This window comes from Pterocles gutturalis, unplaced genomic scaffold (assembly GCF_000699245.1).
Source record: "Pterocles gutturalis isolate BGI_N339 unplaced genomic scaffold, ASM69924v1 scaffold30658, whole genome shotgun sequence".
Lineage (NCBI taxonomy): Eukaryota > Metazoa > Chordata > Aves > Pterocliformes > Pteroclidae > Pterocles > Pterocles gutturalis.
The window spans coordinates 1-15,182 of NW_010126637.1; the positions used below are offsets into that span (position 1 = coordinate 1).

Consider the following 15,182-nt stretch of genomic DNA (forward strand, 5'->3'; position numbering starts at 1 on the left):
TTCAGCCGGCTGTCGACCAGCACTCCCAGATCCCTCTCGGCCGGACAGCTGTCCAGCCACTCTCCCCCGAGCCTGTAGCATTGCAGGGGGTTGTTGTGACCAAAGTGCAGGACCCGACACTTGGCTTTATTGAACCTCATACAATTGACCTCAGCCCATCGGTCCAGCCTGTCCAGATCCCTCTGCAAAGCCTTCCTACCCTCAAGGAGATCAACACGTCCGCTCAATTTGGTGTCATCAGCAAACTTACTGAGGGAGCACTCAATCCCCTCATCCAGGTCATTGATAAAGATGTTAAACAGGACAGGCCCCAAAACCGATCCCTGGGGAACACCACTGGTGATAGCAAGATTGTTGTCCCAAAGGGTTAGTAACAATTAGCTTTCAATCTAACTAATTATTTTATCCATAAACAAAAGGACTAGAACTATGTACTTCTTTTTCACAAAAAGTACTCATAGTTTGTGTAGTGTCTAAGTTATTACTGATCTGATTTCAGTTGGCCTATGGGTATGTGCATTGTCTTTACCCCTTTCTTATGGTTGTGAATCCAGGGAATGTACCTTCACCGAATGCTCCTTTAAAAAGAGTGTTGGCTTACACCGGCTGCTTTAGTCGAATGCAAACAATTAAAGAGATACATGAATATCTCTCCCAGAGGCTACGAATAAAAGAAGAAGATATGCGCCTCTGGTTATACAATAGTGAGGTAATTTTGGTCTTTTTTTTTCCTTTTTTTTTTTTTTAAACCAGCTATTTGATATTGCAAATCTTATTATTTTCTAGAAACTATTAAATACACATGCACAGGAAAAAAAAAAGTAGTGGATGTAAGTTTCGTTTGCAATTTAACTGCCCAGGTTGGAAAACCCTGCCACTTATTTTCTGGATTTTTTTTGTGCACTCCAAGCAGGGAAATTAAGATTTTGGTATTAATGACCCAGAAAACTTGTCTTTTGTTTTCCTAGTAACCTGATAAACGTTAGATTATTCTGTGACATACTTAAAAACTGGCAATTGATTGACCTATTAAAGGCTTGATATGAAGTTTCCTGGAAACAGTTTTAAATGGAAATAAAATTATATTATTTCATTGGCATGTATGATGCTGAAGCCAATAGATCTGTGTCAACAGAAGTCAGCAGCCATCCAGGATCTTTTCCAAATGTGTATGTGAACAAATCACAATGAACAAGCAGAATGTGTTCCTCCAAATCATTAAGTGCCTGTAATTCTCTCATTCTAAAGAAATACCACGTAAAAGTAAAGCATTGAACTAGATGCTTCTTGAAATCAGTGAACTACTGTATTTAATTGACATAGGTAGGAAACTGGAGCTCTCATTTCTGTAAAAAAATTGTTATTACTGTTTTAATTTTGTTGCTTCAATATTAAAATATCCTCTGAGAATTTTAAATCTAGAAGTAATAACTATATTTTTTCTCCTGCAGAACTATCTTACCTTGCTGGATGATGAAGATCACAGACTGGAATATCTTAAAATTCAAGATGAGCAGCATTTAGTAATAGAAGGTATAAAAAGGGCCTGTAATTGGTTTACACATTAAAACCAAATAGTTTTATAATAGTATATATGTGGTTAGTAAATTGTGTGTAGGACCCATTTCTGTAATTGCCCAGAGTACACAAAAATGTTTTGAGAAGGAAGACTGTGTAAATAGGTGTCTGTCTCTATGTATGTATGTATTGAAAGAAATACAGGAGGAAATACCAAAGCTTCAGTAATACGTCCCTATTTTGAAACGCACTTGCGTTTTTTGTTGGTTCATAACAACAAAAAATAGCGATCGCTCGTGAAATGAACAGATTTGCTTGAATCTGGGGGATCCTTATTAAGCATTAAAATAAGTACTGAAATATTTGTTATCCGACAGGAAAGAAATCTCAAGGCTGCTTTCTAAAGATGTTAGTGGCATGGTTGGAATGATGCCAGTATTAGAATGATTTCCAATAATGCTTGGAAACATTGAAATGAAAACTAGAAAAAATAATAACTAAAGAGAGGCAAATTTCTAATCTCAATTAAATATTAGAAAATTTTAATTGAACCTCTTCAACTGTATAAGCTCTCTGGAGTAAGTAACAATTTAAAAAAATCCTTATACCTTTTCTCTTTCTAGTTCGAAACAAAGACATGAGCTGGCCAGAAGAGATGTCTTTTATAGCAAACAGCAGTAAAATAGACAGACATAAAGGTGAGTGTTCCAGCATAGCGGTTGAATTATGATGAGAAAAATTCCAAGAGGCTTTATTATGTTGAAACAATTCTTCTTAATATAAGTGCTCTTAACATTGATAGAGGTCTTTTATACCCTGTGCTGCTTTCCTTGTTCTTTCTGTTTTATTAACTTAAATGCTGTAAATGTGGGAGGATTGGATGTATAGATAGAGCAAGTCGTTAGATGTTCAGATGTAGCAGTAGCAAATGCTACATAGCAAATTCTGGGTTTTGTATTTATTATCTTGGAATTTTTTAAGGTAGAGAACAGTTAAGATTTTAACTAATTAATCCAGAAATTTCAGTACTATAATTGTTTACCTGAAAATAGTTTGTATGGTTTTCACTGATGTCCACAAAATCAGGTCCAACAAAATACCTCGATTTCTGTTAAGCACAGTTGAGATGCTAGCTGTAGTCTCATAATTTGGGAGCAGGATAAATCGAACTGGTTACTCTGAAAAGGTCATATTCTTAACTTTACTGATATACCATTCTGAATTTTTCACATCTGTACAATCGATATAATTATGTTTCTTTTTTCTCAGTTCCTACTGAAAAGGGTGCTACTGGATTAAGCAATCTGGGTAACACATGCTTCATGAACTCCAGTATCCAGTGTGTCAGTAATACCCAACCTCTAACACGGTATTTCATCTCAGGAAGACATCTTTATGAACTTAACAGGTAACTTTCTATTTGACTCTATGGCATTTTAGATGCTGTAACATTTCTTTAAAATGAGTTTCAGCTTTCAGAAGTAGACAGTATGAATAAATCCTTATGTTCAGTGTTAAACAGCAGATACTAGATTAGATTCATGAAAATATAACACCTTTTGTTTCTGAGAGAGTTAAAACAGTTCAGCAAGAAGCCTTTGCACTTCTTCATTTATCCCTATGCTTGAACTTTGTTTAAATTTTAGTATAATATTAATTACTTTATGATTTCTAGGACAAATCCAATAGGAATGAAAGGACACATGGCCAAGTGCTATGGGGATTTGGTTCAGGAGTTGTGGAGTGGAACTCAGAAGAATATAGCACCGTTAAAGCTGCGAGTAAGTCTGCAATGTGTGTTATTTAAAGGCAGGAAGCAAGAATTTCTTTGAATAGCAGAAATCTTTTAATGTACTTTTTCCTGATGTTGTATTGTAATGGTTCTGGGACTCAATATCTCCTCTAGAGAAAGGGAAGGAAACTTGGCCATGGATTTCACATTAGAAGTTGACTGTGAAGGCAGTGATTGTATTCTGAGCAGTCAGTCATCACATATGTTACTCCACCACAGGGGAGATGTTCAGGAAAGGCCTGTGCAGGGGCACGATGCACATCTGGAGGAAGCCAGGGTGCATCAGTCCTGGTGTTCAGGAGTTGAGCATCTTTCTGTGGAATATAATCATGGTTCAGTGGCTGTAAAGTCGAAGGAGTTACCTGGAATGAATCAGTGGTTGTGGTGTAAGATGTGGCATTTATAGCCCTTGTTACGGACAAAAGATTATGTGTTTGCCTGTAAATGGTCTTTTGTTCCAAAAGCATAGGGGCTTACCTTAAACTCTTGGCAATTTAATTTGTGCTCATTGACAGCATGCTTCTTCTCTACAGTATTTTAATTTATTGTTACAACTTCTGTTACATGATGTTAAGTAACTTTGTGGATTTTTTTATAGTGGACGATAGCAAAATATGCTCCAAGATTTAATGGCTTTCAACAGCAAGACTCACAGGAGCTTCTGGCTTTTCTTTTGGATGGTCTTCATGAGGATTTGAACAGAGTTCATGATAAGCCATATGTTGAACTGAAAGACAGTGATGGTCGACCAGACTGGGAAGTAGCAGCAGAGGTATGGGTTTAAGTTTTTAGGTTGGTTTGTTTGCTGGGGTTTTGGGTTTTTTTTCCTTATAGCTGCTGAGTTGTTGATGAGCAATACTCTGTGACAGTACTCTTTCAGGACCATACCGCTTTCTGGAACTTAGATCTGTGATTTAAGGAGTCAATTTTGCCTTTGAACTGAAAATGAGTTTTAAGTATTATAATAAAGGTATTAAGATGATACTTCACAATAATTTTGAAGAACTCCTCAGAATTATAGAGTTTTTCAAGAGACCTAATGATCCTTTCAGAAGTACTTTAAATTATGTCATACCTTGATTATTGTGTTAATTGAAATAACTTTTCTTTATTCGTGTTGAAACTAAATGCTTCCTATTTATTAGAAATTGATAAACAACTTCTATGGAAATAATTTTACTTCCATAGGCCAATGAGACTTTGGAGGTCTTCCAGCATATCCTCCTTCCTGTAGTTCAAGCAAGTAGTCTTTGGTTTCTAACTTTGTATTTTTTTTATACTTCATTGTAGGCCTGGGAAAACCATCTGAGAAGAAACAGATCTATAGTTGTAGATTTATTTCATGGGCAGCTGAAGTCACAAGTAAAATGTAAAACTTGTGGACATATAAGTGTTAGATTTGACCCTTTTAATTTTTTATCCTTGCCTTTGCCAATGGATAGCTACATGCACCTAGAAATTACAGGTGAGTAGTTGTGTTTAACTCCCTATCAACTTGTCAGTGCTAAAATAAAAATTGTGCATGTAGAACAGATTTTCAACAGCTGTAAAATATCAAAATTTTGTTTGTGTTAGCACTTACACTTAAAAAGAGTATAAACGTTTTAATATAATAGAGTACAGGAATTTTCGTTGGAATACAGTTAAACTAAAAGAAAACCTTTAAAAACAAAGCATAGATGGCCCATTTTCAGTCTTGACTAAAGGACTTAGAACAGAAACATGTAAAATGGAGATTTTGATAACTTTCCTTCTATTCACTGAAAATTGTGCTTTGTGGAGGTTGTCCTAAATCTGCCTAGAGCAAAAAAGAAGGGCTGCAGAGAGTGTAAAAACAAAAAATAATTTATGGGTCATGAACTACACTATGAAGAACCCATGTATTGTTGGAAAAGAGACAAAAGGAGAGATGATAAAAAGTGAAACAAATTTTGAAACCATTTTCTACCACCTATGCAGCAAGAGGTTTTCTGACATTTGCCTGCAGACCTTAAAAACTGGCTGATAAGAAAAAATAATCATATCTTAAAGCAGGGAAAAAATACTTTCTAATAAATATGTAGCTGCAATGTGTTATTCTCATTAAAACTTCCCTGTTTTGCTGACTGGTGTGTTTCTTTTCCCCTTTAAAGTAATTAAATTAGATGGTACTACTCCTGTTCGATATGGCCTGAGATTGAACATGGATGAAAAGTATACGGGTTTGAAAAAACAGTTAAGTGAACTCTGTGGGCTAAAACCAGAACAGATTCTGCTTGCAGAAGTGCATAGCTCCAATATAAAGGTAAGAAGAAAGAAAAATTAATCATTGATGCAGCATACCTTTGTTTTTTCTTTGTGTACATTGGCATACATCATTCTTTTTGATGTTAAGTTTTGCTTACAAGAACTGTGAAATAATTTAGCTTAAATGTGTGCTAAAAAAGTCAGCTTAGTTATATCTCTGTATGAACTTTTATTTCGTTCTTAAACTGTAATTTGTCTTACTTTAGATAGATTTCAAATCAAAGTAAACTGAACCAAAATAAACGACTTGTAAATAAAATTAATGGTGATGTAGAAGCTTGCAGAAGTTTAATTTAATTAATTACTGATTATATTTTTAGGAAAAAAAGGATAGAATCATCTAGAGGTAATAAATCTCAAGTTAGAGTGCTTTGAGTTCAAACAATGTCATGACTGTGGAGACAAAAGTAATGACTGGCTTTAGCATGGATATATATGTGTGTATATATATAATTTTTTGCTGTCGTTGAATAGGATTAAAACTACTTGGAACTTGGTGCTCTCAGTCGGTTTGGAGAACCATTAATAACTCTCTTGGGTCTTGCTGCAGAGGTCTGCAAAGGGCTGTGCTTGTTGGCTCCCTTTTACCTTCTAGAAAGGTGTAAGAAAGCAGATGGGAGGGGAGAGATGAGCTGGTAGATACACTGTTTTCAAGAAAAGAGCAAAAGAAGTTTGGAGTCACAGGTAGAAGTATATACATGTCTGACTATAACTTTCCCTTTTTTCCTGAAGAACTTTCCTCAAGACAACCAGAAAGTCCGGTTATCAGTGAGTGGGTTTTTGTGTGCATTTGAAATACCAATTCCAGGATCCCCTACATCAGTATCAAGTCCTGTGCAGACAGGTAAAAGAAAATTTGTTTTCCTGTTCATTTAAAACACACAGTGTGTAGGTACTGGAGAAATTCAGGAGAAAACCTTACTTCTTTAGTAAATAAGTAAACCGAGGATTAAAGAAAAGACAAATACGTTAGAGTATTTATCCACAGAAAAGCTGTGAGCAGTCTCTGTATCTCCTGGTGGTCTGTGATCCTTCTTAGAATTGTGCCCAGGATAGCAGTCTGAAGATCGCTATATACTTATTTTGGTTAAAGACGCAAGAAATACACAAAATATTTTCTTACTTGCTGGTTGGCTCTAAAGCAGGACATATAAAAATTGGAAGCATGGTTTTGGTTTTATTGTTTGGGGTTTCATATATGGGTTGTAAGCACCTCTGTTATTCTTTGCTCTTGCATGCTCTGATTTTGCAAGTTGTAGGCAAGTAAAAGGTTAGATGCTGGTCTTAAGGAGCAGAAGGTATTTCATTAAATGCATTGAACAGAATGGAAGGCATGAAAATCTTGTAATCAATTCTGGTTACTGTAGGTAGCTGAAAATGTAATTGTCTGTCTACAGATGTCTCAACTGGGCCATCAGCTAATGGAGCACCCAACATAATGATGAATGGGGACCTTCCTAAACCAACCCTAATTCCAAATGGAATGCCAAATACTGTAGTGCCATGTGGAACAGAGCGTAACCATGCCAACTGGACTCTCAACGGTCATGTGCCCATGCTTTCTGATAGCCCATGTACAGGGTATATAATTGCAGTTCACAGAAAAATGGTTAGTAACTTCTGCATTTGTTATCAATTGTTTGCATAACAAACTTTGAGAGAAAGTCAGTGAGGATATTTTTTTTAGTGTCCATATGATAAATTATTCTTTATTTCTCAAGAAGAGGGAGCATGGATACATTTCCCTCTTAAGTGAGGGCCAAGTTCTACAGAAACACAACTCTTGTCAATTTAAATCATAATGTCTAATGTTGGTGTATTTTTCTTTCCTTAGTACTGGCATGCTTCCCAGTTCTTTAATGCTGAGATGCATACTTGGGTGTTTGCTGACTCCCTGATTAAATGTTCCAGACTCTTTGAGCAGAAAAAATTGTAATTAGAAGAGCTACTAGAAATGCATTTCTTTTCCATTATGTGGAAAAGCCTTATTTCTTATACGGAAACAGAATGAAGATATATAGTACATTCCTGGGTCATTCTGTTAGCATGAACTACTCTTTGCAAAAGCATCTGTCATTAAGTTAAACTCTAAATGTCAAAGCTGGATGACTGAACACCTCAAATAGCCATGCGTTCTATGAGCACTGTGTCCTGACTTCAGAGTCTGATGGTTAGAGCCTGGGGGATGTGGGCCAGGAGGCCGTTTAACTTGCCTTTTTACTGTGTGCTTGCATGGGGCTTTTTTGTTGTATTCTCTCAAGTGATGGCCACTAACCACTGTTATCACTGTTATTTTGATTCAAATTCTGCAGAATCTCATAGGCAATTGGTGTAATGCTTTTGAGCCATTACAAACTGACAGTTATACAACTTAAAACCCAGAAAAAGTTATTTGTGGAAACTATTCCAGAAATCCAGGGTTGTCATTGTCAAAAATCTTATCAATGGAAAGGGTGTATAGTATAAAACTTAGGCAAGGCAGTAGCCATTTACTTGTACCTTGGTGTCATTAAGTGGGTGTGTTAAATCTTATAAATGAGAGATGTAGCACGAAGGTTACTTCGTCTGCTTGGAATAAGTTGTGTGCAAGTCTGTAGTGCCTCCTTTAGAGGTGAAAGTTTTTTTTCTAGCAAACATAAGCTTGTCTAGTGTAGAGGTCATTTGGGGACAGATACGAGCATCATTAGGTACATGTCTGCATGAAAATATAACCATGTGGTGGGAAAAGTAAGAAATATGCATCATATGAAATATAAAATATTGTATGTGGTTGAAATACAGATTTATGTTGATGTGGTCTAATGCCTAAATAACATTGCCATAATATCATAAAATACAAAAAAGTTTTCAGGCAGTTTCAAGTCAATGATAAAAATTAACATTATTTAATATTGGAAAAAATTGCTGAAAGTTAGTATTTCATAGAATTAATGGTTTATTTTAATTGCCAAAGCTTGAAATAAGTAGCAAGGTCAACATGCTAGTAATTACAGTAGAGTTAATGCATACTTATATCTGAGTCATTCTTTTCTTTCACGTACACAGATGCGGACAGAATTATATTTTCTTTCATCTCAGAAGAATCGTCCTAGTCTCTTTGGAATGCCACTGATTGTTCCTTGTACAGTTCATACACGAAAGAAAGACCTGTATGATGCAGTGTGGATTCAGGTTTCCAGGCTTGCTAGCCCTCTTCCACCTCAGGAAGCTAGTAATCATGCGCAAGACTGGTGAGTTTGACATCTCATCTTTGGCTTGAAGTATGTAATACAGTGACATTGACTTGCTCACAAGATTTAAAGCTATATTAATTCTTCATCTTTATCAGTTTTGACTTCTCTTAATGCCTCTGTTGAATTAACATATGCTTTTTAATGTATAATTAAGCATTAAACATCAACAACTTTAGGAACAACTGGGCTTTCTGCCTGCAGGTTCCATTTAGTGGGTTATTTCTGTAAGAAGTCATTTTATAGTCCTGCAATTTAATAATGGCAATAACTAAAAATAACTTCTAATCCTTTTTAATACAGTTAAATGCAGTATACCTTCTAGCTGCACTAAAAAATTGGCTTTACACAAATTGGTTGATTCGTTCTCATCCAGTGATAATTAACTATATCTGACAAATCTAGGCGATATAAAGGCAGGTCTTGTTTTAATAGCTTAATCTAATCAAAGTTATATTTTGAGGAGTTTTTTCTGTGTTGTTGTTTTTTTTTTAAAAGTAAACATCACAAGCATGGTGAAGGAAGGTGATTGACAGTCTGAATGAGTGTTCATGTTTCATGTTCTCTTCTGTTTCAGTGATGATAGCATGGGATATCAGTATCCATTCACGCTAAGGGTAGTTCAGAAGGATGGAAATTCATGTGCTTGGTGTCCGTGGTACAGGTAAATTGTTCTTTTTAGATTTAAGGAAGAGAGTCACTCCAGCAAAAATGTAATTTATGGTAATGGCTTTTTGATGTTTCAGACTTCAGAAGTAATATAAAACAATAAGAATCTAGAATCTAATTTAACCAAAACCCTCACATGGCAGACTCACTGTAGAGTAGCTTTTATGACTTGGAGAGCTGAAAGCTCTGCTGACACAGAAACTTTAAATTAGGAGACAGACATGACAATATCAAACACCCCTTAACCCCTTACGATATTCTGTGTGCCGATGTGGATATGTGCAAGCACACATCTATATATTTGGATGATCTGTGGGGTTTTCATGCAAAGCCAAACTTTAGATGTAAATCGTCTACCCTTCCTCATTCCTGTGCCATTTGAAGAGTAGGAACTAAAATGGAGAAAAAGAAGTTGTCCCTGGAAGCACACTTGGAATTTTCCCTAAACAAAGACATGCTAATGAAAATTTCAGACCCTTGCTGGACGGTATTCGGACCATATACTCATTTTAAAAAAACAGTTTCTTACATCTAGATAAATAAAGGACTTTAGCTATCATGTTGTAAAATACTCGTGGAGACAAAGCACTGTAGTTTTTTGGTGTTGTAGGTAGTTTTATTCAGTATTATACGCAGGTAGATAGTTGGACTCAGTCAACTGCTTCAGTTTCTCATGTCTATTAAAGTTTTGTAGTAAAATAGCAAACTGACACTGATTATTGTTTTATAAAAATACTCCTCTTTTATGCTGAAGGCAAGGCCTGAAACTTTGGGGTTGCATATGTTACAAAATAAGGAACAGAATTGGAGTGTAAATTAATGTAAAACTTGGTTATTGGACAGTTTACTTACCACATCTAACTTTGTGCTGTAGATTTTGCCGTGGCTGTAAAATTGAGTGCACAGAAGACAGAGCTTGTGTTGGCAATGCTTACATTGCTGTCGACTGGGATCCAACAGCACTCCATCTGCGCTACCAGACGTCACAAGAACGGGTAAAATTTCAACGCAAACCCTTTGTTGTTTGTTAATAGCTCTGAAGCACAACCCATTTTGCCTTTTTTTTTTTTAATTGTTGCTTGTTTTGTCCATTTTCTGTTAAAGTCGGTAACCGTTGAACAGTATATTCTGGATACAGTCTTAATGCTAGACTTCTTATGTGACCATAATGTGAAAGGGAAGCTTTTAAGAAACCACAGCAGTGTATTTTCTGTCTCTTGTGAGTTGATTTTGATCTATCCTCCACAATAAATTACAAAATGTATTAATTTGATAAATTTTCTAAGCACACCATTGCTATAAACAGTTACGCGTTTTAGTAAACCTATTGCCTCATTGAGTCAGCAAAACATATCTAAAGGTAAGCCTATAGCTGAGTTAATCTAGAATAGCTGTTCAAGCTGTTGCATCTATAAACTTGTGCTTTATGGATAATTTTGTAAGCAGAACGCAAGAATTAAGGACAGTGCATTATTTGTATGTCTGCCTCTTCAAAACTGAAACAAAATTTCTGCTAAAACTGAATGCATCTAGTTTTTATCTTTAATCCTAAATAACTATATGGTGTTATTTGTATGGCACTGTGAATAGAGCCTTCCTCTGAGCAGTTTGTATATGTTTCCAAGTCAGATAAAGTTTTATCTCACTTTAGATTGTAGAAGAACATGAAAGTGTTGAACAAAGCCGACGAGCTCAAGCAGAGCCCATCAATCTGGATAGTTGTCTTAGAGCCTTCACCAGTGAGGAAGAGCTGGGGGAGGATGAGATGTACTACTGTTCCAAGTGCAAGACCCATTGTTTGGCCACCAAAAAACTGGATCTTTGGAGACTTCCCCCTATTTTGGTATGATCTTGTGTAATTTTCCTCTACAGCAACAAAACCAAAGAAAATTGGTCACAAATTTGAATTGCTAGCTATGTCTCCCTGTTCTGAATAAGAAGATTTGCTTTTGTTCACAGTCTCAGGAGGGGGGTTGACTTAGTTTGCTTCATGCATTTCTGTAATGCAGGCAAATAAAACAAACCTCAAATATTTTAAAATTTTTTAGCTGGTGCATTGCAGGAAATTGTGGCGTTTTGCATTCAGCATCATCTGTTCTGACACAGAATTCACACTTAGGCAGTCTTTCCAGTACGATCTGTTGTCTAGTTGTGTAACATCTGCCTTTGTTGCTTTTCCAATTTGGTAGGTTATTCAAAACACACAGTGCTGATCACTGAAATGAAGCAACCTTTCCCATGAAAATGTTAGTTCCATATTTTACCAGCTTGGTCCCAAAATACAGACTGTTACATGCCAGCATTACTGTTTAATGTTAGCATATGATCAAATGTGTATGTTTTGGGAAAAAATATTTTTTAAACAGTGAAGTTACTCACTGCGATGTAATTGCCCTCCTTTAATTTTTTCTAACATGTTTCTCCTTAGATCATTCACTTGAAAAGATTTCAGTTCGTAAATGGCCGCTGGATAAAATCTCAGAAAATTGTTAAATTTCCCAGAGAAAATTTTGACCCAAGTGCTTTTTTGGTACAAAGGGATCCAAGTCATTTTCAAAGAAAGCAGCTAATGCTCCAGGTTGACAGCCTTCCTGAACCACGAACTCTCCAAGGGGAGCCTAGAAAAATAGATCTGCAGATCACTTACACACCAGGAGAAGGAGATACACTGAACAGAAGTCCATCCTCCCTTAACACTACTGTCTTGAATAGTATCAAAGGTAAGAAATAATTAGGGAGAATTCCAGTCAATATTGATATTTGGAGGGGGAAAAAAAATATTATGAACAAAATTTTAATGTTTCTTTGGCCAAAGCACTGCATTTATTTTGAAACACTTGTTTCTGTTGTTTGCCCTGGAAAGTTTAGTGAAACTTCATGATAAAAATAATGGGGGCAAAAAAGTTACTCAGTGACAACACATATTGGCACTGTCTGCTTGTGTAAGTGAACTGGATTAAGAGTGAGGAATGTGCTCCTGCATAAGAGTTAAAATTCAGTTTATAGGTGTATATATACGTGTGTGCAAAGATAGTTTTAATTTTATATACTACTCAGTTGCAGTGTTTTTTAATGTTTGGTTATTTTTAAAAAACCTTACTTTTTTTTTTTTTAATCTAGACTATGTATTCACTTATCTTAATAGTCCACATTTTCTGTTTTAGCATCTCCATCTTTGGGGAGGAAAAGTGGAACCAGCTGTCCTTCAAGTAAAAACAGTAGCCCAAATAGTAGCCCAAGGACTTTAGGAAGAGGTAAAGGGCGTCTGCGGCTACCACAACTGGGTAAAAACAAACTCTCAAGTAGCAAAGAAAATTTGGATGCAAGTAAAGAGAATGGTACTGACCAGGAACAGAGATTTACTTCTGATCAAGGTGATGCTCTTACTAGAGGGCAGATTTTGGGTGGTAGTCAGAGTGAACTATATACCGCTCAGGACAATGAGGTGACTCTAGCCAACGGATACATCTGTGAGCAGAACGCATACAGTAATGGCAGTATCAACGGTCAAATTGATAACCCCAGTGAGGACGATATTACAGATGACCAAAGAGAAGAAGTATGTGTTAACCCTATTTACAATCTATATGCAATTTCGGTAAGTTGAACTTTTATGCAAATAAACTATGTGGCATTGTTTTGACTAAATGAATTTACTGTATTGTTTTCATTACAAAAGTAGGGATCTGTTGAGAGGGACAACAAAGTACAGCCATTGTCAGCAAAATAGATTTGCCATAAAACTGAGTACAACTGAAAAATATATCTCTGCATAATGTGTTTTCTGCTTGAGTGTATCAGCTTAGTCAGCTCCAGATGTATAGATTGTGATGAACCATTGTCACTCACTTAAAGATCATGAATTGGTGAATCATTCCTTCTGTGAATTGTGAGTTTTGATGTTTGATCCAGAATTTATTTTCTTCTTCGTTTTCTTCAGTGCCATTCAGGAATTATGGGAGGGGGTCATTATGTCACTTATGCCAAAAACCCGAACAACAAATGGTACTGCTACAATGACAGTAGCTGTAAGGTAAATAATTTACTTTTGTAGTAAATAATTTTCATCTTCATTACCTAGAGCCAAAGAAATTTACATTTGGTGAGAGATGTTCTTTGAAATCATGAGCATCTCAAAAGTTGCATCGGATAAATATTAAAATTGTTAACTGAAATTGTACATGAGATTTTTCCCAAGCTAACATCTGTTCATCAGCTGCTGCCATGGTTAAGAAAAGATGCTTATTTTTGTACAAAGATGGAAAAATTACTGAAAATGGAAGTCCAAGAATATTTTTTCATGATGCCAGCAGTTTTGCATTCAATTACTGAATTATTAAGTTCCAACATTTCTAAGTATTTGCATTTATCACTATAAAATTGGTCTTACTTTTGAAGTAAATAATGGAGCCTGATAACTATAAGACGAGACAGAAAATGGGATTCTTCTTGTTGTAAACAACCAGTAAAAAATACCGTTTCTAGGGCAATGGTGTGTGTTTGAAGTTCCACGACAGTAACACAATTGTCCCATTGCGTATTTCAGAACATGTTTTTCTCTTTTACAGGAATTGCATCCTGATGAAATCGACACCGACTCTGCCTACATTCTTTTCTATGAGCAGCAGGGGGTAGACTATGCACAATTTCTGCCAAAGATAGACGGCAAAAAGATGGCAGACACAAGCAGCATGGATGAAGATTTTGAGTCAGATTATAAGAAGTACTGTGTTTTACAGTAAGCAGATGATCTTCACTGTTTTGAGAATGTGAGGGATAACATCCTGAAACTTGCATTTGGCAAAAATTTTATTGAAACAGAAACCTAAGTGTAGTTATTGTACCCCGTGATCTGAAAGCACAAAAAGAAAACCCTAATTAAATAGCAGTTAATATAAAGATAGTATTGTTTTGTTCTGTTATCTCACTACATGCTCTAAAACATTTCTGATGTTAGACATCAGGCTGAGATTGCCATTGGCCTTTAATTAAAATGGTTTGAGCAAAGCCGACTAGGACCAAATAAGAGCTAAATTAAATACTCCAAATAAGAGCTAAACAAAGTAGTGTAAAGTTTACCAACTGTTCTAACAAACCCCTGAGGCTCTCTTTAGGTTTAAGATAGTGGGGAAAAAAATTGTAGTGTTGTCTTTGGGCAACATGATATTGCTACCTCCTTTTTCCTGCAGTTTTATTGCGTTTTATTGGCAAAACAGGGAAAGCAAGAGAATGAGAAGTGCACAAATTTGAAGAATTATCATCAAGAGTAAGAGAAGTTTCTGGTTTTGCCACCACTAATGTGTGTCAGTTGCTTTCTTTCTGTATGTTGGGAGCACAACCAAATCATAATTTGAGAAGAGATTCATTTCTACACTTGAATGGTTTATTATAATTGTGTTTTCTCCACATGTTGGCTGTGCAGATCAACATGTTTCAGGAATGGCTTTTCTGCCTGAAGAGTGCTATCTCCAACTTTTGAGATGCCTCAAGAAGAAACTTCAGGTTGAAGAGAGTAGTTGTGATTACACGCATGGTGTCTTAAAAAATGTGCACATTGCACAAAATGTTCCCAGCTTTTGGAAGGAAAGGTGCTTGAGCTTATGTTTCATGACTGGTGTTGCTTTTGAATTTGCACTTTTAAAAATTCATATAATTAAATTCAAAAACATAGTTTGTTTTTGTTGTTG

The 15,182-nt window shown here is 35.9% G+C and overlaps 1 protein-coding gene across 1 annotated transcript; it reads left to right on the plus strand.

Moving 5' to 3' along the window:
• Positions 1 to 499: 499 nt before the first annotated feature.
• On the plus strand, positions 500 to 14,891 carry USP32 (ubiquitin specific peptidase 32; the record flags this gene model as incomplete). Its single annotated transcript, XM_010079053.1, has 18 exons — positions 500 to 709; positions 1,452 to 1,533; positions 2,142 to 2,216; positions 2,788 to 2,926; positions 3,194 to 3,299; positions 3,909 to 4,082; positions 4,601 to 4,775; positions 5,443 to 5,594; positions 6,329 to 6,440; positions 6,994 to 7,205; positions 8,642 to 8,826; positions 9,404 to 9,490; positions 10,370 to 10,490; positions 11,147 to 11,338; positions 11,924 to 12,215; positions 12,660 to 13,093; positions 13,436 to 13,528; positions 14,064 to 14,891. Coding segments are annotated over 18 exons (3,015 nt in total), but the record flags the coding sequence as incomplete, so codon positions are not given.
• Between the last annotated feature and the right edge of the window lie 291 nt (positions 14,892 to 15,182).